At 40.0% G+C, this 24,883-nt stretch overlaps 1 protein-coding gene across 9 annotated transcripts in view; it reads right to left on the bottom strand.

The window, feature by feature from the left end:
• Positions 1-24,883, bottom strand: part of kirrel3b (kirre like nephrin family adhesion molecule 3b) — a 169,706-nt gene that overhangs the window by 56,665 nt on the left and 88,158 nt on the right. For 8 of the 9 annotated variants that reach the window (XM_082503695.1, XM_082503696.1, XM_082503699.1 and 5 more), the window contains 2 exons: positions 12,013-12,162; positions 7,052-7,201 (listed from right to left, as the gene is read on the bottom strand). In XM_082503695.1, the coding sequence (XP_082359821.1) occupies positions 7,052-7,201; positions 12,013-12,162 (300 nt within the window). Of the gene's footprint in view, positions 1-7,051; positions 7,202-12,012; positions 12,163-13,971; positions 14,039-24,883 lie in introns of those variants that run through there. The other variant, XM_082503703.1, reaches the window with a different exon arrangement.

The following is a 24,883-nucleotide window of genomic DNA, read 5'->3' as shown; positions in this document are numbered from 1 at the left end:
ACCTTTTGTAAAAGACAAATTGGTTACTTACAAGGAAATCTGCAAAGAATTTAATAAGGGTTCCTCAAAATGTGGCTCAAACAGCAGTATCCGGTAAAAAGGATACTGATATGGCTGACTTCGGTGACTGTAACTTTAACCTTTAATGAAAAAACGAAGAATCAAAATCTTAATAAAAGAAAGATCACGTGCAACTAATACAGAAAATACAGGTCTTCTATATAAGCTTTCACTTGCCCTTGGACTTACTGAAACATACTTCAAAGGCAGCACTTGAAGCTAAAATGCACATTAATAAACTATTTGTGATAATTTGTGTTTTTTTAGGACGAAAACTTCTAATTCTATAGTAGCTTTCTTGTCTTTTCTTTTCTTTTTTTTTAGCCCTGCCCTCAAAGTTCATTTCCATTACTAAAAAGATGGCAGTGTGATCCTTGAGAAATAATGAATTCAGACTTATCCACAGAAATGGCTGATTCAGCTTTGGCAGTTGAAAACAACAATAACAAAAGATACCCTTGGGCTTTTGTGTACATGAATATTGTTGCTGAAGCATGCGCCCAAAACATTAACAATGCAGGAAAGGGAAAACAAATATCTTGCACACAATGGTTCATTCAAATGGCGTGCTATCAATTATGTTTGTCAGACGACCAGCGTAATATTGTATTTATGAATGCTTTTCATTTCCAAAGATCTTCTGCGGGGGCTTTGAATTTCAACCGCTGCACCAACTGCACATTGGTTCTTCCAGAAGTCAATCAACCACATATGGTTTAATTGTAAATGTAAATGTTGAAATGCTGATGCGCAAATATGCAAGATTAATAACAGAGCTTATATTAGGAGAAAAAAGGTCAAAAATGTATCTTATTGCACAATCAGACAACTATTTAAGCGTAACTAGATAAACCGTACAATAAAGGGTTGCCACAATACTCACATTTCAAACTTGATACCAGCACTTGGAAAGATATTCATTACTATTATCAACACATGCAAAAAACAGAAAAGGCAAAACAGATGTGAAGAATACCAATCCTTGCACGGCTCTATAGCCATGTTAATTTCCTGTGCTTTTGGTGGCTTGCCACCATGTTTTTGTTGCCGATCAAATAGAGCTGTTAAGGTAGGCTGTTGCATTTTCTGTCTAGCTGCTGGTAGACTATTCTCTGCTTCAATCTGTTACATTAAAAGAAACACAGCACCCCAGTCTTTCTTCATAAAGGTCGGGGTGCCAGTCTTGAAGCTGCTTCGCTGAGTCTGTTGCGCTACTGTTTGAGTGCTCAGCTGATAGTGAGAGGAGGGGCTCTGTGCCTGCCTGTCTGCACCACTGCTGTGTGAAGCTGTGTGTCAGCTGGAGGAGGCGACGGCAGCAGCACTGGTATCAATACTGTTACAAATGAGTATGTGATCCCATAGTTCTTTTCAGTATCCGTTTAGCATCTGAGTACCAATTTTTTGACATTATTCGGTACATATGATACATAATAAACAAAAGTTAAGAACTGTGATATCCAGAGACACCGGTGTTACACAACAAGTGATGCAACATTTCTGAATGGGGGGGATTATTGTCTACTACACAAAAAGCTTTGTAACTCTTTTTTATTTCCTCCAGATAACGTCGACATCTTAAAAAAATCTCCTGTTTTTATATCCATGCTTCAAGCCAAAAAATAATCTCATCAAGGTTAATGGATGATCAAAAAAAAATACTTGAGAATAGCCGGTGATGATAAATGAAAAATATTGGGCCTAATGGCCAGGCATTTTTTTTTTTTTTTTATCTTTTGAGTTTATCTTTAGTAAATTTTAATTAACAGCCAACAGTGAACAGTGTACCAAAAGCTCTCTGTTTGAGTTTACAAATTAACTGTGTCCTTTTAAGACAGGATTCAAAATTAAGAGAACTAACTAATTAAAGGAATTCAAGGCTGTCCATTAAGTAGGAAGGATTCATTAAGTGACTGGGGAAAAAAGGAGTGAGTAAATGCAGATGGTGACAAAAAAAACCCACTTAAAATAAAGACTAAAATGTCTGTCAATAAATGGCACTACAATTCATTAAAAGCATATTTCTTTTGTGTAAAGAATTACCACAATCCAGTTAATTTAAAATCAACCAAACACCTTAGATAAGTTTTTCAGCCAAAGACCTTAATCAAACAACAGTGATCCCACTTCCTTTCATTCCACCGGTCCCCAACCAAAGGTAGAAAGATTAGAGCAAAGGTCTGGAGAGGTGCCAACTAGCTGCAAGGGATATAATTAGCCTCAGGGGTCTTTTTTGGACCTGAAACCCTCCATTCTCTTCCTTCATGACTAATTCACAAGACCTTGATTCTCCTTTGGCATCTGAGAGTAAGCCTGCAAGCCATGCAAACTCTTATCCATTTAGTTGCCAAAGCTTTTCGATGACGGGACTTCATTACCGTTTATAAATGTTGATGTAGTCAGTCTTTTTTAACTTCCTAACTCTTCCTTACTCTTCCCCATTTAATTATTGGCTGAAATGAATAAGAGTGAAGTAAAGGCTTTCGCTCCGTTTTCTAGTGAATGGGTGGGTTGTTTACACGTGTATTTTTTACAAGGCCAAACTCAGTGAAAAGAAAAGAGAAAAAAAGACAGAAAACTTGAAACATGCAACTTTATTCTTTAGCAGCATGAATATTCGTGTTCTGTGTTTCCAAAGATATCAAAGTTAAGTGTTGAGAAGTTACTCTGACATGGCACATGGATGTATATGGGCTGAAACTGAATTATAAAAGATGGAGAGGAGAGCTTTAGATTTATTCTGCTGTCAATTTGGAAATGGAAGACTTTGTGTGTGCGTGTGTGTGCACTGGTGGGTGTGAGGATGCATTTAAGCATAATGCATATATGCCTATGTGCCGTATTTGTGTCTGTGTGCACGCATATAGGCATGTGTGTGGCCGTAGCTGCTTTCCAAGTTGATAGACACACTCTGTCACCGCTGGCAAGTAATTGACAGCTAGGAGTTTGCAGTGACACAGGCCTTGCATATATTTCCTCCATTACCTTGTGTGTAGATCAGCCTGGAGTTCTCCCTGGCAGCGCATTGTGGAGTCATTGAGCTTGGCAGGGGATTAAACAAACACCTACCATTCAGGCTCATGGGGAGGTATGATAAACTCTCTCGCTCTCAATAAATCAAACACGAATAAAGGTGTTCCCTTTCTCGTAGCTTATTAGCTAAGATAATACAGTTCACCCAAATGCTGCACTTCCTTGTTGCCGTGTGATGCTTACGGTTGAAATTTCAGGGTTAGTAAATAGTGCTTTATTGCTTTAATTTACTTGGAATATGCCAAGATTTGACCACATGGAGTACAGTGGGGGGTGAAATAAAACTGAAAGTAGAAAAATATTTGCATCCACTGCTTATGGCAATTGTGTGCTCCCATATGAGCATCCTTTCACTGAAGGCAGCTTTTACCTAGAAAATTTCCAAGGCCACTAAGGCTAAACAAAGTGGTGTTTAGAATCATATTAAAGAAATAAGACATAATCATAAAGAAAAGCTGGCAGCACAAGAATATTAAAAGTAATGCATTTTTTTTAAAAGAAAAAAGAGAAAAAAATGGTAAATTAAAAACAAATACAAATTAATAAAGATTATAAAGGAAGAGAAGGGAGAAATGATAAAACACTATAAAAGACACCAAACAAATAACTCAAAGTGGAAGCAAAGAGAAAGCCAGCGTATAAAAATATGTCTTTAGAGGGATTTAAAAGGCGATAAAGAGCTCGCCAATCTGATCTCCTCACTGAGGTTGTTCCAAAGAGTGGATGCCCTGATAGAAAAGGCTCAGTCACCCTTGGTCCTCAGCCGAGATTGTGGGATGGCCAGCGCAGCCTTGGCTGAGAACCTCAGGTTACGACCGGGCGCACACAGCGTCAGAAGATCTGAGACATACTTTGGTGTGAGCCCAGAGCTGGCCTTGAAAAACATTATTAAAATCTTGAGATCAGTTAATATTAATAGGTAACCAATAAAACTATTTATTTATTTATTTTAGTTTTGTGTCTGACTGCTGCACATGGACAAGCTTGACAATGTTGATTCAGACATGTATAAAAATGTATTATAGTTTAATTGTAATATTAGCATGTATAACTGCCTCTAGATTTCATTTGGTTACAATTTGATAGGGAAGTTTAGACATGGGTCCCAGCCTTGTGTGAACATAAAGTGATTTGGCTGAAATTTGTCAGAGATTATTTTTTATACATTCAACTTATAGCATTGTATTTATATAATTAATAATTATTAGTAATTAAGATATTCTCATTATTATTTTTGAATAAGTCAGTGATCATTTTAACATATGGTGCCACTAAAAAAAGAAATAAAATATAAAACACAACTTCCCAAAAAAAAAACAAAAAAATCCAAGAAAAACCAAAACACCCAAAACATCTTTACTTTGTCTCTGTAAACACAAATCCACAGAGCTAGAGAGTCGGTCCTTAAAAGCCTGCTTGTGGAAAAAATGATGAGGGGAAAAAAACTTTTAGCCTTGAGTAGCATGCTATCCCTGGCTCACTTGGTTCTCCGTCGCTGAACGTCTGCCTGAACCATGCACACAGTGAAAATACTGCCCAAAACAGCACAACCATAAAACACAGCAAAATCTTTTTTTTTTTTCTTTTTGTTTTGTTTTATTTAAACAACTGAAAAATTGCCAAACAGCAGATGGAGCTCCTCTATTGGTCACAAGTTATTTTGGAGCATTTTTACTTCTTTCCAGTTGTTGAGTGCAGCAGAGCCCATGCCAGATGTTAACAAGCCAGCTAGCTAGCATTACCCAGCATGGTCTTCAGTGGTGCCATTTTTACAAATAGGGATTTATTAGTTTTTGGACTAATTTATGCCTCAACCGAATACTGTGTTCCAGTAATGTGTTGAAAAGAGCCGTGGATTACTAATTGTTCCAAAAAGTTGAATCAACCTTTTGGGGATTTTCTTACCTAGATGATTGAGCATGCATCAAAACATTACTAATTGTTATTATATATTAATGAGTGAGTGATTAAAACTGTGACTGAGTTAATATAGACCTTTTTCTCCATACTCTAGACCAGGGGTCTCAAACTTAAATGAGCTGTGGGCCACTGCTGGCACTGTCATCTCATTGGAGGCCCTCTTTAGTGTTCAAGTAGTACCAAAAAAACAAACAAACAAACAAACAAACAAACAAACAAGAAAACAACCACAAATATATCTGAAAATGTAGTGTTTTGTTTGTGTTTTTACATTTCAATTATTGTTTAACAACACAAAACTACAAACGTGAACGCAATTTTTTTTCTCACTCTTAACTGAAGCCTTTCATTGAACTACCAAATAAACAAGTTGTTACTCTCTTTCTGGCCGGACACGTGGCAGCACCTCTGCTATCATTTTGTTCGTATTTAACAAAATAAAAATGCAGACATAAGTGTACACATTAGCTAACTAACACAACCAATCCCTCAACATGTTTGCACTCTCTGCTCATATTAAATCATTTGTTGCTTTTTAAAGAACTTATTTTAACACTGCACTCGACAACAAACACGTCTACCCTAACAAAAAAGTAACTTCAAGGGCCAAATCGCATTATATTTCTTCACATCAATATACGGCCCGCACTAGTTGTGATGTGGGCCGCAAGTGGCCCCCGGGCCACGAGTTTGAGATTCCTGCTCTAGACTGTAGAACCTTTCAGTGGGAGGCCAGTGTTATGATTCAATAAAGTTGCTTGAAAAGCCAAAGTGGAAGTTTAATGTAGGAGAATCATGCATTAAAATGGGTTTTGCGTCCAGCAATAACATCTTGAATTGCCTGTCGGGCTTTTTTTCTTTTTCCCCTAATGTCCCCTGAGTGTGAGGTCTGATTGCAAAGTTTCTAAGAAAGTCTCGATGTTAGAGCATCTGAACTTTCAAAGATGTAAGCATGCACCCTAAAAAGGAAAGCAGTAGATGATGGGAAAAGTGCAGTCACACCAGACATTTTAAACTCTGAAGAAGTATCCATAATTATTCACTTATATCCATTTGCAGGGAGGGGGCTTGTGCTGCCAGAGAAACATTATGCTGCAATTTGTCTCACCCTCTCTCATTTTCTCTTTCTGTTTTCTCCCCTACAAAATCGTTAGTTTCACTTTTCATTAGGCTGGATCAATATGGCGGATGAGTTGCTAGTGGTGAGGAGCGGGCGTCAGACATCCCACAAATTCCCCACTCTTTTCACTCATTCCTTCCTTCGCTCTCTTGCTCTGCCACCGACTTGAGTTATCTATTCAGCACTCACCTACTGAGGAAGGTTAAGGGAAGAACGCTTGAAAGACCCAGGTAAGAGACGTGAGCCAGAGGTTGGACTAGAGCTACCCAATAAGGCAGAAATGAAAACACTGAATGATAACCCAATAAAGTTTAATTAAGAGCCTGTCACCTCTCAAGCTTATGGTAATAATGGAAATGAAGGCTGCATGCTGAGGAAGGAAATTAAAGTGGAAATAAGGTTCTGTAAAAGTTTCGTCATATTGACACCGTCTGCCAAATGGGAAAAAGTTATCACGGATTCCTGATTCCCTTTCAAAAGCTTAAATAAAGGATCTTTTCTGTTCAAGATTTGCAACATCATTTTTTATCATGTTTTGGAAAACATCACATGAAATATCAGTTTTGAGTTGTTGCTGGAAAGTGGGAAGAAAAAAAACAACCCTAAAACCTTTTTAAGCATTGAATTTGTTAGTGTTGCTTTGAGCTCTGGTGGTGCTTCTATCCAGTGCTCAAGAATACTGGGATTTAATACATGTATACTGTTATTACACTATTGTATCAAATAATTGGAACAAAGGTGTTTACTTTGTTCTACACATTTCCCTAAGTTAAGAACTGATAGTTGACAGATTAAAAAGAGAGAAGCCAGTGCTTTTTTTTGCTTTTTTTCCACAAGCCATTTGCAATCCGGTGATTGGAGCCTGCTGGCACTGGTACAGTGGGTTTGTTTGGAGTTGCCGTGTGCTCAGTGTTGACTTACCCAGAACAGTGAGGCGGGCAGGACGGGACCTCATGGCAGCCTGAACTGCCTGGCACTCAAACACTGCATCATCCGTCAGTTCAACACGCTGGATTCGCAAATGATGCTCCCCTGAACCATGGTCGCCAATCACTGTGTAACGAGGGTAGCCTGCAGTGCAAACACATTTGTCCATTTGAAAATGAAAATACTGTGCACTCGCCAAAAGCAAGATGATAAAATGATTATTTTTTAAAGCTTTTAATAACAAAATCATTTTGTAAAAAAAAGGAAGAAAAAAGAAAATGCTGCTTCGTTACCTTTCACAGTTCAGCCATTTACATATTAACTTTAACTGAGCTGCAAAAGCATGTAATTTAGATAACAGAGAAACTGATTTTACAATGACTTTATAGGTGAACATAGCTTGAATGTTAATTTGTTACTTTACTCACAATGCATTTTCATACATGTCCATGTTTTTACAGCACTCCTGCCAATTTTAAGGAGTAGCTGTAGCATTCAGGATAATGATTTTTCTTTTTTTTTTACTTCAGCTATAAACAGGAATTAGTTTGACTTGTTCCAGCAAAGCTTTCTGAAATGATTTACAGCTTAATAAGGGAAGAATGGAGAACAACATCCAAGAGACATGGACATTTTGCACAAGTCAAGAGAGATGGTTTCAAAGAAATCGCCCTCAACTATTATCGAAATGTGCACTGCGAGTTTTTAGCGGCACGCGTCCCTCGATGGGGTTAGATGAGCAAGAAGAAGAATGAGTTTAACTGGGCGGCTCTGTGGGGTATTCCGCATGCTTTTGGATTTGCTCGTTTCCTAAGATAGATTCTCTTTATTTTTCATGCTCCATATTTTTAATTACTGTGGATACAGTGCTTGGAAAACACGGGGAATGTGTGTTTATACAAATTAAACTCCCACAAATGCGAGTAACTTCCAGCTGAGAACTGCTTTTTCCTCCAGTAGCGCTTATAGAAATATCATTGATGAACCTTGAGGAGTGAATTGGAGAGTTTTACAGGGGAACAACGGCACTCCAAACATTGTGTATTGCAACAGGAAACTTCACACTTTCTGCTCACATACTCAGAATTTTTGTTCCAAAAAAAATAAGTTTTGGTTTCTTACCAAAAGATTTTTGGGAACAAAATATGGATTTTCCGATAACAACCACCTTATAAGTTAAGTTCACTTCAGCGATCCCTCAGAATCACTATAAAGGGTTTGCTCTCTGATTATATGTTTTACTAACCACAGGGAACATAACAGACTGGGCAGCCTTATAACAGCTTTTAAGTCCTTGAATTTGTCTAGTGCAAAAGCCCATCGTATGCTCAAAGTCCAATTACTGATGGTTGCTTCATTGAATCCAGTAGCCTTTAATAGAGCATGAAGTGGGCCTCATTATATGCTGGTGGGGTGAGTTACAGCCGATTAAACTACTCTCTGCATTTCATCTTCCAACATGTAGCTTTTAATCTTGTGGGCCTATACACTGGGAAGAACAAAGGACAAAAAAATGCCTAAGTATAAGCAGTACAACCAGGCAGAGGACACAGGAGAAGTTTAAAGACGTGGCACGCTAACCAAGATGACCAAAATGCCACCAGCTACTGTTCTGAGGGAATACTTAGAATGCAGTTGATAAATGTCTTTTTTCTTTCAGTTTCATATGGAGGAATGGCAGTAAAAAAAAATGCTGTACATACAGTTAACACAGGCCCAATCACAAGTAAAAGCTCCCGTGAATAGTATTAATAACCATGCCTGAAAAGGCGCTTTCTACTTTTCCACACTCAGGAAAAAAATTGTAAAAAAAACAGAAGCTTAAATGAAAGGATGCACCATTATGTTCACAAGGTCACCCAGAGACCCATTTTGCTTCAGTTTTATGTTCACTGATGAGATTCAAAGCAATAGTGCCATTTTGGATCACAAGGGTAATGATCATTGCGCAAATCTGAATTATGTGACCTTGAGTTGACTGCAGACTACACAGCCGAGCCTTAACTGCACCCGGGAAACAAGATGCACTTCACAACTTCGCTTTGCTGGTCTTAATTGTGGCAAGGTACGAGGCATGCAAATTTCTGTTACGCAAACAGATGATCTTGCCAATTACCTCATCTGTGCCTCTGGCAAACTAAGAATAATTTCGCTATGTGAGGACATGGCTCCGTTCCAGTTTCATCTCCGTGCATCAGCCGAATCCGAAAGGAATACAATTTGCATTTGCCGTGGATAGTAAATGACAAGAATGTGTCTAATTTCCAAACAGTATAAACATGCTGAAATGTGTTTTTGTCATCTCATAAGCACCTTGATCATGTATTTTGCCAATGTGACTGAAGTTATACTGACACACATGAAGACTGATCACCTCGGCACATGTGACGCGGGTCATTGATCTTAGATCTCGGGGAATTTCAAAGACACCGCGCGTTACCCAAAGCAAACAATGTAAAATAGGCCCATTAAGGAGTAATGAATCCATCAGAGGAGAATGGATTTGTCTTCGGGCCGAATCAATGGTGACCATGCGCGTGCGTGTGTGCGTGTAACTATACAGAGACTTGAGGCGTGGCCTAGTGATTTATGGCGTTTACCTAGAGCATATTTCACACAGTGTAAGCACTGGGGGATAGAGAAAGGTTTTGCTGCATCTGTGAACAGATGACCGGAGTGTTCAATTTGATCTCATGAGAGGCAGGAGTAGCACCTGCTCGCATCTAAAGGTCTGCCATCAGTCTCTTCTCAAGAAAGCGTCCTCCTGGAGTATATCCACAAGTGCATGGCAAAACATATATAAACACTTCCCCGTCCATCTCGCTCTGCGTGCACACCGGGAGAATTCACTTATAGCCGCTCTGCCCATTGTCGCCGTCAAATTGTGCAGCAGTTACATATTCATGGCATTGACTGGCGTGTGGAGCTGCTGTGGGGCTACTTCACTTTTCTTTAATTAGAGTGGAAAAGCATGGCACAAAAGGGAATGAAGAGGAAATTCAGGGACAGATAGGAATCATTGGCTTTTGTGCTATGATTTCTCGCACTGAATGGTGAAAGAGTTCTCTCAGTTTAATCACTGCTCCTGTGAATGGAAACAGGTCCCAGGCGGAGCACGCTGCCAACGCAGCTTCTTTCTATGAATACCCAAGCAGACCTATATTATTGAAATGCTCCATGCAACATTTGATTCGTCGCACTTTTTATGTATACAGCTGCCAATTTCCTTTCTTTGTGTACATCTTGCAATGATGTACCATCACTCGTTTACTTCTGCATGCGTTACTTGTTTAGGTAGGCAGGAGCAGCAAAAAAAAAAGAAAAAGAATAAAAAAGGGACAGCTGTGGAGTACTTTATTTTGAAAAAGTGTCATCTGCTTCAATAGGAGGCACTCAGCTCCTGTCCGTATCGCTGGGTTGATTTCAGCAACCTTTCCTCCCCCGACAGGAATCTATTCCTCCTTTATATGAAACTGTGCACATTTTTAAACTCTCAAACTCTACACATCGGGCCTGATCATTCACCCAAACAACAGGAAGAAGAGAGCTGATGGAGAAGGTCAGAGTTTCTACATCCTGCCCGTGGCTGGGAAATTATTTACAGATGCGTTGTTAAAGAGTGATCTGCTGCAGTTCTCCTCGGTGTGACGACCCGACGTTCTCTCTTTCCTCTTTTCTCCACCTTACTCCGACTTTGCCCATTCTTGAAATGAGATTTCATCTTGATCGTCTTGTCTTGTTAAATCAATAAAATAGAAGAGGATAAACATCTCTGCTCCACTCTGACCCTAAATAAAATTGTGCTCCCTCTTACTCCCTCTCTCTTCCATTCTATCTCCAGCAATCATAAGTACTTTCCCTGTCTGCCTCCTTTTCCTCCAAAGAAGACTGTGGGACTATTGTTTACAGCTACCTCTCAGCCTCCCCTGTGCCTGATAAGGACCTGAAGAGAGAATAAGATGGCTTTACTGGGGCTCTGTCAGCCACTGAGGTTTAATTACAAACCGCGCTGGTGACAGGAAAAGGCCTTTAAAGAGCATTTGCTAAAGGTCAGAGGGTAGAGGACCTCAAATCTGTAGAGCAATACATATTTAATCGCCGGTGATCACGAGAGACATTTGTGTTTGAAAATGGCCACAGTTGGATATTGTGACACTGTGCCGCGAATCGCAATTAACTCCGATTTCTCAGTGGTCACAGAGCAGACGTGCACGAGGTAAATTAGACAGCTCTAAAATAAAGACTGTGCCCTTAAAGAGTAATGCCCTGCGTAAACATTCAAATGAATGTTTCGTGAGAATTTTATGAACCTTTCAATAAATAATGCAACAGCGACATGGTGTTGCAGGGTTTTCTTATCCAGCAGCTTTTGGCTTCAAAAGGTTGTTCAGGTTTATTGAAAGGAGCGATGCGTTTCCTTGAAATTCATCAAGGTCGCCAGCACACAAAGCTTTGATTGGTTTGACAACAGGCTACTAAGTGACAGTGCAGTAGTCACTTTTGCACTAAATTAAACAATTAAGACAATTATGCACGAGGTGCAGTGTAATTAGAGGACACCAGGTACTCTTCAAAAAGCCATTTAGAAGCCTGAAGCACCAACAAAGACCAGGGCAACAACTCATTTCGTGCTGCAGTTGGTTTGAAACTATGAAAGATTCAACTTTGCATGTAACAGAGTGACATAAATGAGTTCTTTTTGCTCGTTCATGTTAAGTGATACAATTAGTGCACTTGCAATTCTTGATTGATGAAACACACTATTAGGGGCCCTGCTTTATCTCTCTGTGGATTCATGTATTTGGCAAAGGGTAACTTGTTGACACGTGTGGACTTGAGATGACAAAAAGCAGCCATTTGAATATGACAGTTATATTAGAGGGTATAATTAATAGATGAAACAGAGGGCAACACAGAAATCCAGGGTAACATGCTCAAGGGAGGTAGATGCTTACCAGAGAGGTCTCTGCCCACACCCAGCGCCAAGCCGTTTTTGATCCACAGGACGACGCCGTGATAGCCGGGGATACTGCACGGTAATGTCACAGGTTGGCCTGCCACCACCACCAGGTCCTGTGGCTGCTGGGAAAACATGGCCACTGTCCCTTAAAAAGCAAAAGAAAGAAAGGCAAAAAAGAAAGGGGATGGTTTAACCGTAAGCAGATTAAATCACTGCGCTATTTTTAATGTAAGTTAGTAAAGTGAAGAGGGCAAGAAAATGTTTACATCAAAAAAAAAGAAGGAAAGAGAGATGTTTTTATAAGCACCTGCTTTCAGCGCGCAAAATACCGAGTGAAGAGAGAGGAAGGCGTGCGGAATCACGTTGAAAGAAGCCTAAAGGGTGATATACAAATGTGGCACATCCTTTCAGTATTCATGATACTGAGGCAAGATACCGCGCATGCATCAGAGGTGTCAGTGCAGCAACAGGACTGAAGCACAGGCTAAGAGACAGCCGTCACAGTTCGGCTTGGTTCATTTATGAAGGATGTCACCGTACAGATGGGCTGGGCCCGTACACACCACAGCAGATAACACAATCTTGTCTGCCAACACAGGCTCTAGTGGCATATATTAACTGAAGCTCACACCCATGTAGTCCAACTGTGTGCGACTACTATTAGATGCACTCCTCTACTGCACGTTCAAGCGGAAAGTAGTGAGTAGTGAACTCCATTAGAGGCAGAGTGTGTTAATGGGGAGGCTGTTGTGTGTGTGTGTGTATGTCGCACGGGGGTAGAAAGGGGGGGTCAGAATGGAGGGTACAAAGTGGTACTGATGTGTAGTTCAAAACATTGGCAGGCTGCCGATCAACTTAAGCCTACACACACTGACACACATTCATACAGACGCCCTCAGACTGTTTTGGGAGCACAAACCGCAGCAAAGGTTTGAAAAGTGTTACTTGCTCTCTCGCTTTACTCAGTTTTGTTCACAGCGCTGTCTTATTTTCAGACTTCTGAGTTCAATTGTTTGGATTTGATTTTTCTAGCCCTTTTCTCCATTAGTGTCCTGGTTTTCGAATGTGCTGGCAAAAAGCCGGCATATTTTACAGACTGCTGCTTTTTGGGGGGTTTTAACGCCGAAAGGGGCTCACGCACACTCACACATGGACATGTTAGTCACATACAAATAAAAAAAGCTGACAGAAAAGTAGCATGTAGTCAATTACGATGATAAACAGAGCAAAGACTGTGTGGGACGTTAAAGAGCGTTTTCATCTCGCATCTCTGCATCGCGCTGCTTTCTTATGCTCGCTTTTATATTCAAAAAGAATTATTTATCCTTCAAGATTTCAAACCACAAACAAAGGGAGGACTGCTGTCATACAAGAAACAGATTTTGAATTCAACTGAGGAATCCTGCAATCTTTCTTTTCACTTTAGAGCTGAATTTCTATGATGGATAACTCGTTGAAATTGTACTTTTTCATATTCATTCTTGCTCTCGCCTATGTACCCTGTCAAGGAATACACAATGCAGTACAGGGTTGCCTTTCGATATCCATCTATCACTAGCGCCATAACCGGAAAAGAAATGAAAATAATAATTAATGTATTCTTTCTCAAAACACGGAATGGGTTTTTCATCATCTTTCGACTCAACATTTTCTCTCTGGATCACGAGGCCCTTTGAAAAAAGCATGTAAGCCATGTGAGCCATGTGAGCCATATGCATTGCCCTTCAGATCAAGACATCTTCATTCAGCCTTTGCTGTGTTTCCATGTGTGGAACTTATCTTAGTGTTATTTTGCTACCCATTGAACACACAGATGAAGGACTCTAACATATAGACCACAACTGAACAGATCTACTGTCTTGTTCAGAAAAACCATTGTTAACAAAGGACATCACTGAATCTGATGAGCTATGGCATTACTGTTAAACCGACAAACTCAAGTCAATCAATTTACCTTTGGAAGGCTGGAAGCACACATAAAGTCACTCTTTCTACACGTCCCGTATAATCACTCGTGTCTCACATCTGTGGATGTAAGAATGTGGATTAAAGATTAGCCATGTCAGTTTGTTTTGTACAAAGAATTTAAATCTAAGGACTAGTTTTCCTAGAACTGCTACATGCAAACATCTGTATCTGAAAACAGTCTCTTTAAAGGTGTCATCAAAGGTGTGACTGCGCACCTCTCTCCCACACATGAGGTATGTATGATATGCCACCCATTACCGGTAGACTTACTTGAAGTTGTGTCTTCACTGAAGCACACCACACATTTTGAGTGTTAACATCAGCTGTAGCGGAAAATATGCTCACTGTACTAGTGTGTTGCTTAATTGGGAAAATTTCCACAAACAGAATGCGTTGTTAAATGTGCTCCTGTGGCTGTTTGATAGAGTCTGCCTCCCGGCATCACATTTTAACACACTGTGTAATCCATTCATTTAGAATATGTGGGTATGTCAAAGATCTATGCAGATAGACTTCAGGAGGACTCCCACCATGAGTCTGTAATCAAATGTCTCTGCCGGTGTTGTAGAAGTCATAACCCAGAAAACTGAAAATCATCTTGCATATTGGAGAAATCTCCATAGTTGAATTCTAACTTCTCAGTTAGGCAACAAATTTGTCTTCTAACAGAAATGTTTCCAGGTGACACAAATAAGTTATGGCCCAGCCGGTGACTTTTGAAGTTGCTAACCACTCATCAGTGGTGTTGAAAAATGAGTTCTAAGTCCAGACATTCCCTAAAACATTACAAAGGGACATTTAGAAACTTAGAATATCCAGAAACTTTCCCAGGGGACACATTCACAGTGTGTTTCTGCATTTAATATTTGTCTGTTTGCCTCTGTGTATTTGAAGATTGATTAAAAATAATAATTAATGAGTTCTTTCTTAAAAAACAGAATAGGTTCTTCATCATCTTTCAACTCAACATTTTCTCTCTGGATCACGAGGCCCTTTATAAAAAGCATGCACGCTGTGAGACTTTATCAGTTGATTAAAACTGTTTCTTAAACTATCGAGCACTGAGCACCTTCGGTCACTGTGATTGGATGAGTTCTTGTGTACTCACCTTGAGCACTCAAAGTACAACATGTCTCTACTGCACACACATTAGTTCTATCTAACATTCGGACACATTCACACCCTGATGAAGGTTCAGTATCTTGTCCGAGGATACTTTGACATGCAGACTGGAGCAGCCAGGGAACGAAACACCAACCTTCTGTTTAGTAGCCTTCTGAACCATAGCCATGACATAACCTGACCCAAGAGTGACAGAAAGTTCATTTGAATTTCATTTAATGTAACTTAAGTTAAAAACTTAAGTTCATTTCAAAAGCAAATGTCTGACATAAAACAAATTGGAGCACTAGGATAACATCACTGTGCATACCCAGTACATTAAAAAGTGTCAACCAGGGCTCATCTGTGTCGAGTTAAGCTGGAAGTGTCATGTGTTGCATGACAATGTAAAGACCGTTCAAAAGGACAATGCTGCAAACATGCATACTATCTAGCAGTCTGGGCCTAACACATGACGTAGCACATGCACCACTTTTGGATCTTGGTCTTAACTTAAAATGAATCTACAACACTTTGACATTGGAATACTAAATTGCTAAAATAACCCTTAACCTGAATGTGATTATTCTTGGCTTTAGCTTGAGCACACCTTAAACAACAAAACTGTTCTCCAGCAAAGACTGAAGAACAGATGGTTTTATTCTAAAAAAAAAAACAACAACCCACAAACCCGTGGGAACTTGAATGCAATTTCAGCTTTGCTCATTTTAAATTAGGACTTGACACTCGAGACTTCATCCGTCTTTATTCAGAAGGTATTCTTTCAAAACATTTTCTTTTAAATGCTGCCACTGCAAAACTAGTGTCCTCAGAGGACCATCAAGCCAGCGATCAAGAGAACGTAGGACTTAACCGGCACCAGCCTGTACCTATCACTTAAGCAGTTAAAAAAAAGTGACCTCCTTCATTCAATTTAAAGCCTGGCTGGGTTTTGCAGCTAATGTGTCTTCATAAGGGAGCAGCAGCAATAGTGACATGGGATGATGTGTGTGGGTAGGCTGATGTGGCTGCATCTTATCATTCATCCATCCACTTTGCACCAAAAACACTCTTTGTCACATTTCCCAGAGGTATCCATCACCGGGGAATCACAGTGGTGGCAAAAAACCGAGCCACCAAAATCTACTTTGTCTTTATTTGCCTGGCATGTGCGTGTCAGAGCAACAACTTCTCTCCTCACTTGTTCATGAAGAATGCTTTCATAGCTAAAAAGTGCAATTAGTAATTAATCCCCTCACTTAACTCTTCATTCCTGACAGGAAAAAAAAGGAGGAGGGGGACCGGGCTCGGGTGCCCACAGAGCCAGAGATCCACATTAATAGAAGAAAAAAAAAAACAGTTTAGTCGAGAGCTTGCTCGAATAAATAAATAACTAAATACAATCAAATGGAAAAGAGTCTAGACATGCCAATTTGCTGTGAGTCAAATGGGTCTTGACTTCGGGGGTTAGGTTCTGTAAATGTGTGGGCACATAGAGCAGACACAGACACCTTTTGTCTGTCGCTAGAGACAACAGACAGCCCTATGGGTTTTTCTCACTCAGCAACGGTGAGCCTGTACTATGAATAGAGCTTAAGAAAATGAATAAAAAAAGTCAAGTACTTATTTGGTTTTCATATAATGTCTGAAACAATAAGTCACATAAAGAAGTGTTTTACAGCTCTTTAGTTTTGGCAAATTGAGCAGTTTGCTCAAATCATTCACATGAGCTATCCGCCTATTATCTCACATCCGCCTTTCGCTAAGCCGGCTCTGTCAACAAAAACTGAGATTGTTTCAGAGAAAGCAAAGCATTCCCTCTCAGCTCATCAATATTTATCCGCATTTAACGCATGTGGCGAAACATAAAGACGTTTTCAGCATTTTCATATCCTCATATTGTTATTCATCTTTTATACATTCGATGCAAAGTAAATTACAGTGTATGTTTACTCGCATGAAATGATTATGATTCATGCTTGTGATTGAATACCTTGCCTAAGAATGTGAGGCGGCCAGAGATCTTTTATAAGGACTGCTCAGTTGCTTCAAATGGTGTAAAAAAACACAGGTAGTCAAAAACATAGCATGGAGCCATATTCATAATGTGGACCGGCACTTTGCATCGCCTAATGTTGTCATTTCACTTCAGATAATTTGTTTACCATTGGACGGCTGCTGCATTTCCACACACTCCAGCACTATTTTCCCCTCAGTGCTAACTGCCCCCAATTTTATCGCTCTTTGCCAATCAGGCCTGGAAATTACCATTACGGACACACATCCGTGTACACACGCACGCACACAAACACACACACACACTTCAGAGAAATAATCAGCATGCTGTCTGTGCGGCATGTGGCCACACAGCACCAAAGCTTAGCCCAGGATCATTATCAAAAACTATTACCCCTCTGGCCTGGGCATTTTATACTAGCAATTTAGAAGCACAGGAGAGATTCAGAATATGGGGGAGTGTGTGAGTTACTCATATGAGTTGTTATTTGGTCGCCACTGACCACAGATTCTGCTGGTAGTTTCTGGTGGCATGGAAGTGGAAGAGCACTGGAAGGAGGAAAAGGTTTGAGTGAGCGTCTGAAGGATATGTTTTATCTTCTTCTCATGTGCTGTAGCTGCCATTACAGTCAGGTTGTTTGTTAGAAGGGTGACGAAAACGGGACTAAATTAAACGATTCTTATCGAGTGTATTCCCGTGACCACAAAAAAGAAGTACATTTTCTAAGCACATGACTGGATTTCCATTTTGCTGTTTTCGCAAAGCTCTGTGAATTATTGCTGAACACTTCAAAAGACTTTGTAGCTGCAGTCGTGAGTCACAAATCCACTGCAGTATTAATGCTGATTATCGAAATCTTTAGCTCTAGCAACTGAATTTAAAAAACAAACCTAAATATTCAAATACAATGTACTTCCATGTCCTCCTTCATCAGACACTGATTAGTCATAAACCCACAACTGGGCTCCATTCCTCTCACTTTCCACATAAATCTAATGGCAGTGGTATCTGCACTATAATTATCTCCAGCTTGAATATTATTTCAACAGTGCTGATATAGTATGACATCCGTCTTGCCCGCATCTACAAGAGTCCATTCCACGTTTGTGAAAATCACTGTTCGATTGGTGAAAAGTGAGTCCCGTATGATGGCTGAGAAAGCATTCTGACATTTGTGAAAAGAAAAACACACCCCAATTTTGGAGGTGTTAAAGCAATGTCGCTGCAAATGTGTGACAGAAACTTGGCAGGAAAAGTGCCAGCTAATTATCAAACATAACCAAAGTTGCATGTCAATCAACTGTTCAATCGCTTCTAATCAAATTTATTCACAATACAATTCCTGAAGTTGCCCAGTGATTTTTGATTTGTTGCAAATGATCAGCGGCTTTGTAGGAGTTTAATTAGGCAATTACGAAGTCATTATAGATTTTGGCAGTCAGAATGCACCCTGTGCAAACTACCTCAAACCACACTGTATAACATTAGCGTTAATTTTAGTGCTAATTCTGCAGATGAAAGTTACTGAGAATGCATAGTTTTAGTTCCCTCCAAATAAATGTGTGAAAGTAGCGAGAAAGGTGCAGTATGCAGATACAATGAAAAGGGTCACATCTACAGTCAATGAACAAGAGAAGTGCAACACCAATAATTTTTTAAAACTCGCTGCATTCTAAAAGAAATTGCATTCCTTGCGTTCTGAAAGGCAGAAAGGACACTGTGAACAAAGATCTACTTTCAGAGAGGAGGGGAGCAGCAGGAATGACAAGGCCTCAAATATTTGCCTGAGTATCTATCATAAGCCTGCTCTGGGTGGGACATGATATTCACTGTAATAATGGGATTTTTTTTTCATCCCTGTTAGATGAAAACTGAAATTCAACTTTCTTTCAAGGTTTTACACCCAGGGTTTACACAAAATGCAACCTGTAGGCCAGTGGTTAGCCTTCGCGACATTCTGTGTGACTCACAAGCACAAGAAGGAAAGATGAAGCATCCACACGTCATGCTACGCCTTATGTCCACTATATGGACAACAGCATTGCGCCAAACTTCATAATCTTTGAATTCACTGCCACAAGTGACAAAAATCAAGAACCTTGCTTGATCAATCCGTCTCGAGTGAAAAATGGGTCAATTTAAAAAGCTGGCTGAATTAAAGTGTAGTACTGTAATAGGATGCCACCATTAACGAACAACTCTAGTGAAAAAAAAAAGCCAGTGCAAACCACCATTCTCCAACCACACGTTTCACAAACACGAGCTAAACGTGTTCGTGGAATGCCATCAATCATACCCCTGCTCGTAAACTGGCGTGTCGTAGTGAAAACTTTGAAAACCCCCCGTTTTATACGAACTATGATATGAAATAACGCAGTATTTCTCAGAGTCATTAGGCTTGTCCTACACGGGCTACTTTATTAATATAAAAATGCGATCCCTCAGACGCAGCTGGCAACGTTACAACAATAGTAGCCAATGATGAATATTTCATAAAGCTCTATCAAGCCCATTAGAGGAGGCATATATTACTATCAATCTGTCTTCCTCATCAAAATGTTCAAATCCCCCTTTCCTGCCTGTCCACTTGTAAAACAAACACTGTATACAGACTGATAATACACTGGGCCTATCTACACTGTGATGCCTGCCATTATGAGTAAATTGTGTCTATGGGAATGCAAATTCATGAAGCAGGGAAGATAAACATCAGTGCTGCCGGAAGACTCTGCATTTATGCCCCCTCTCACACTGTGCATTAGTGGAGCATGACAGTTGCCAAGGCACAATCAAGATGTATCGCCCCCAGTGATGACTTCTAAAAATTACAAATGGCAACAGTGGGAAGGCCTTGCAGGAGCCCGCTTTATCATCAGCTACATGGCCAGAAGAAGTAAGATTTCATGGGCATCAGAAAGTGGAGTATCAGAGCCGACAAACCGCTTGTTAAATTTCTCAAGGCTTCATCTTTCCTGGCAGTCTGCATACAATAAGCTAGAAAAGTCATCCATGTAAAGCAAGCCGGGGGTCGTAAAGGTCGTCAAGGCTGCTTCCAAGCAGCCAGTGAGCATTCTGAAATGCCGCATAGCTAACAAAGCAGGGTGCTATACCTGTAAGATGTATATGAGATTCTGTATTTATATGTTCTGTAAACTCAAGACCTCGTCTGACCACTAATTGTAATTACTGTTATAAAACAAGTCATGTGGGCTAGTTTCCAAGGTAACTACAGTTCAAAGAGAACAGTTCAAATATTCCAGTTAGCATAAATGCAACTGAACCCTCCCTACCCTGACTGGTATTGATTAAAAAGTGTGGGGAAATGGAGCGACTCACTTTGTGAACTGGACTACTTTTTTTAGCGTGCACTTTTGCATAATAGAAAGCAGGGACATAAAAGAGATGCAAATTAGTGAGGAAGATGGAGAAGAGAGGGAGTTTGTGAGTTCAGATGGGGCCTGATTGAACAGGAAGGGTCCCTTCTGTTTCTCGGCTCCATTATATCCTTTCTGTGTCCACTTTCCTCACTTCATGGCTTCCAGCCTCTTCACTACCCTCCTGTTACTAGAGTCTTTGTTAAAATGTTTGCTTTAAGAGCTCAGGGCCAGCCCTGTTATTGTCTTGTTGCTGACATAAAGATGTCGGAATATGGATATCGACACACTTGATGATTCATAAAGGATACTCCAGAGAAGGGACCGTGGAGGGTGTTCAGAGCAGGTGTACATTGGGATTGATCACATTCATTAAGGAATGATGAGTATTTGAAACAGACTCAGGTGGCTGATTTGATGGATGCGGTGTAGAGAAGGTCTTAGTCCAATAGGGCATACACTATATTTTGAGGCAGAGCCACATTTTTCTATTATACGATATGTCAAAGGAACAGAAAGCTGTATTAAGTTGTCTTTTGTCCAGCCATAACTCATATTTTGTCGGGCTGACAAGATAAAAGTGTACCTAGACTTTCAAGACTTATTTTAGTATTTTTATTTCTTTGAGTGTGATTAAATAAAGAGATAGGATCAAATTGCTTTCAAAATATAACCAAAGTGCATGGAACAGTGTGTCTCGGAGGTGTATAGGAAAGGTTTCCAATTAATTTAATTTATGTTATCCATGAAAACAAAAACCTAAAATGGTATTTATTCAGTTCAGATTTCTTGCCAATTGGGAAATAGATTTAACTTTATAACAGCAACTGTAAAATTATAGTTGGTTAACACATTCCACTTCAAGGCCCTAACCCCTAGTAACAAGGATTAGGGGTTAGGATTTAGGGCTAGAACCTTTAATTGCACAACTTCAGTAACAAATAAATATGCACTGCTACTCTAAATGAGCACTCAAAGCACGTTTTACAACAACACTCATTCACACACATTCATACAAGCACCTTTTTGCATACCTAAGCGCCTTAGCTAGCATCTCTGAAGGATGCATCAGGGGAAAGTTGGGGTTTGATTATCTTGCCCAAGGGTACTTTGACATGCAGACTGCAGTAGACAGGGAATGGATCCACAGACCCTCAGATTGGTAGATGATGCTCTCTCTCTCTCTCTCTCTCTATATATATATATATATGTATTTTTTTTTCTTTTAGTTTACATCTATTCTAGTTTAGAAAAAAAAAAGACATCTTTACAGAACAGGTGCATTGAGAAGAGGAGTTTCAAATGGTAAGATGCACCATAAATAAACCATACTCTGGGTTTTTTTTCCCATCCATGATAAAGCTCTCACAGAACAACAGCGAGGGCACTTTGAGCTGTTTACTCATTTCAGCATCCCACTGAAATGCACGCCATATCTGTCAAGGTAAGTCTCGCAATGCTGCGTTGTATATTTTCACTCACACTGTTCCCTCTCAACTTTGGAACACAGGCACCAACATTTTGTTCTTTTTGTGAGGAAACGTCGGGCTACACGAGGTGCTGTGTTAGGTAGCTCGCAGGATTAGCAAAAGGTTGAGTGTGATATGTGAAGAACATGGGGAAACATGGGATCAGCAAGTGTGCTTTAACCGCATCTTTCATCTACAAAAGATGCCTGTAAAGACAGGCAGGCAGATGTGGCTACTCCCACAACCCAATTCTGTGATGATAATAGAAATACTCTGAGGATGAGGGAATAAGCAGCAGTAAGTCACAGTGCTTAGTGGTAACTGATTTTCACAAACTTTGTTGTCTTGGCTTTGAAAAACTCTTTTAAAGGGAATGCAGACAGAGCCATAAACAACTGCCGATGTCACTGTTACTTTTCTGAAAGATTGTATTTATTTTCACTTGAATTTTAACAATCACCAATCTGGAATTGAAAGGGTATTCTGAAAAAAATATGCAGTCACATTAAAAGAGGCAATTTTACTGAGCTTTCTCTGACTCAGAATCCCCATTCGACACCCTCTAGACAGTGGAGACATCCATTTTCCTCTCATCGTCTTCAACTATTTGCTTCCCTTGGAGACAGCCTCATCTCATTCTTCTTCCCTGGCTGCTGTGACATTGAAAGAGACTCCTAATCAAAACATTTGTCTTTCTTTCAGCCTGCGCTCAGACCGGTGAATGAGAGCTGACACCAGAGGGAGACGTATTTGTCCCAATCAGGGCCTCATCTCTGTGTCACCGCCGGGCGAGTGTTTCATCTCGACAGGGCACTGATGAATCCACCACTTAGCCTTGATTTGGAGGAGCGGCTCGCCGCCGCCAAAGTGCCAGGTTAAATCACAGCGTCAGTGGCTCAGCCATGGCCATTACAGGCAGCACAGGCATTCTACCTTTACCATAAATGCTTGGAAATGTTACAATAATGATCCCTGCCTTGTCTGTTCTAAAGTGAGCTGTAATCATATTATTATAGTACATGGAAATGAGATTCTATTATAGCAGAATTTGTGTGTTTATGATTTCCCCATAAATGCTAATTATCATTAGGTTGTCGTACGTTTTCAATATCTTTTTTTATCTTAATTTAGGTAAATGCTGAGTTGCAGGATGTCTGTCTTTATACTGCAGGCAGTGAAAGGCTATGGCTTAAAAAAACAGATATACCACATTTAGACACTTATTTAACAAAGCAGGCTGCATGTCATTAATGCCCCAACGCCACATAACAAAGCTTAGTGAGGTAAGAGTTCAAGTGAGGAATGCTGATCTGTTGTGTCACTTTCAGGAGGAGGTGTTTGAAAAGGAGGGATCCGATGTTTCGTAACATCCATATTCCCTCTTATCCATCGTGCCTACCTTGTGCAAATTTGAAAACAACTCGGTGGGTTTGATTTTCGAATGGACAACTACTGCCGGCTTGTTTGGCGTACTCAGTTTTTCCATTGCACAGTGTACAACTTAATTCCGATCTTGTTAGCAGAATGTATGGTGTCAGCAGCTCTAACCATTAAAGAGGGCGATTGGGATGAGTGGGATCAGTTAAACCAAACGTATTTCTGATACTGCAGCACTGTGTGCTACGTTAATGGGAAGGAAAAGCAAAAAATAAAAAATTGGGGAAAAGTGAAAAAAGCCTTGCCTTTTGTGTGTGTTGTGTGTAGTGAGAGACAGAGAGATGAGAGGCAGGATCCAGCTAGCTACAGTACCTGTCAGACAGAGTGGAATGTTGTTACAAGACAAGGGAGGAAAGGAAGCTTTATCAAGGTGTGCAGGATAACACTGACACGAGATAAGAGACCTGAGTAGGAACTACATTATGCCACACCTTCACTAGGAGAACTCTGTCAAGACACGAGTAAAGAGATCCATTTCAGTGTGGGAGCCACCATAATACTTAACTGCAGAAAGCCATTACCTTTCAAGTATACACTCTACCTTTAAGTGCATATAAGGCATTAAGCAGACACTCTATCCTGTAATTTCATTTGGATTCCCAAAGCCTTTCTTTGAAATCTGCCCTTAAATGGACAAAAAAATCTCATTTCCAGCATGCTGGACGCATCATTTTTAAAGTGGCTGGAAAGCTGTTGGGTGTTTTGAACTGGAATTTCACTTTTACAGGAGGGGTGATTTGCAGTGAGAAGACAAGACGAAGACCGTTCGCAAGGTCTTTCATCACACTGGGGCCTCAACTTCGTGTCCTACAGCGTCCCCTAACCAACCGTTTCGTCACAAAGCCCCAAATGGGACCACAAAACGTCTCCCTTTGGACTTGCTTTCACACTGCCACTTTGTACACAACGCCATTTTCATGAAAATCCCTCAATCAAAGCTTAATTTGCATTTCAAAGTAGCACTTTACAGCTATGGTGAGGACATAAAATCACATCTGCCTTCAAATAAATAAATGGGAATTCAAAATGGTATAAAAAATGATATAAAAGCCAGAGCTGGCAGAAAACTAAGTTAGTCGTATTTCATGTCATTTACAGTACATTAGCAAATGCCATAAAATTGCACAGCTGTGCAGAATGCAGTAGTCCAACAATTTAGGAGACTTAAGGCAGCAATATAAATGTGATGGCGATGAGAGAAAAAGAGGTTTACCGGAAACTGTGGCGGAAAAAAAACATCGGAAACAGTTTCTTTTACTTTCACTTTTATTGTAACATTATAAGCAATTCAACGTCTTTAAAGGGCTGATGATGAAAACACTTAAACGGAAGTTAAAACTCTGTACTCCCATTTATTTCAACAGACCCTTCGTCATAGCAACAGACTCTAACCTTTACTGGATTTTCTGAAGGGGTTTTCTTTCAGATATTTGAAAGTTTCCATATGGACCAAAAGAACTCTGGCTGTTGTAGTTATTGCTGTTACTTTTAAATAAGTGA

Source organism: Aulonocara stuartgranti, assembly GCF_965226115.1.
Source record: "Aulonocara stuartgranti genome assembly, chromosome: 14".
Classification (NCBI taxonomy): Eukaryota; Metazoa; Chordata; class Actinopteri; order Cichliformes; family Cichlidae; genus Aulonocara; species Aulonocara stuartgranti.
This window is presented reverse-complemented; position numbering and strand designations above follow the sequence as displayed.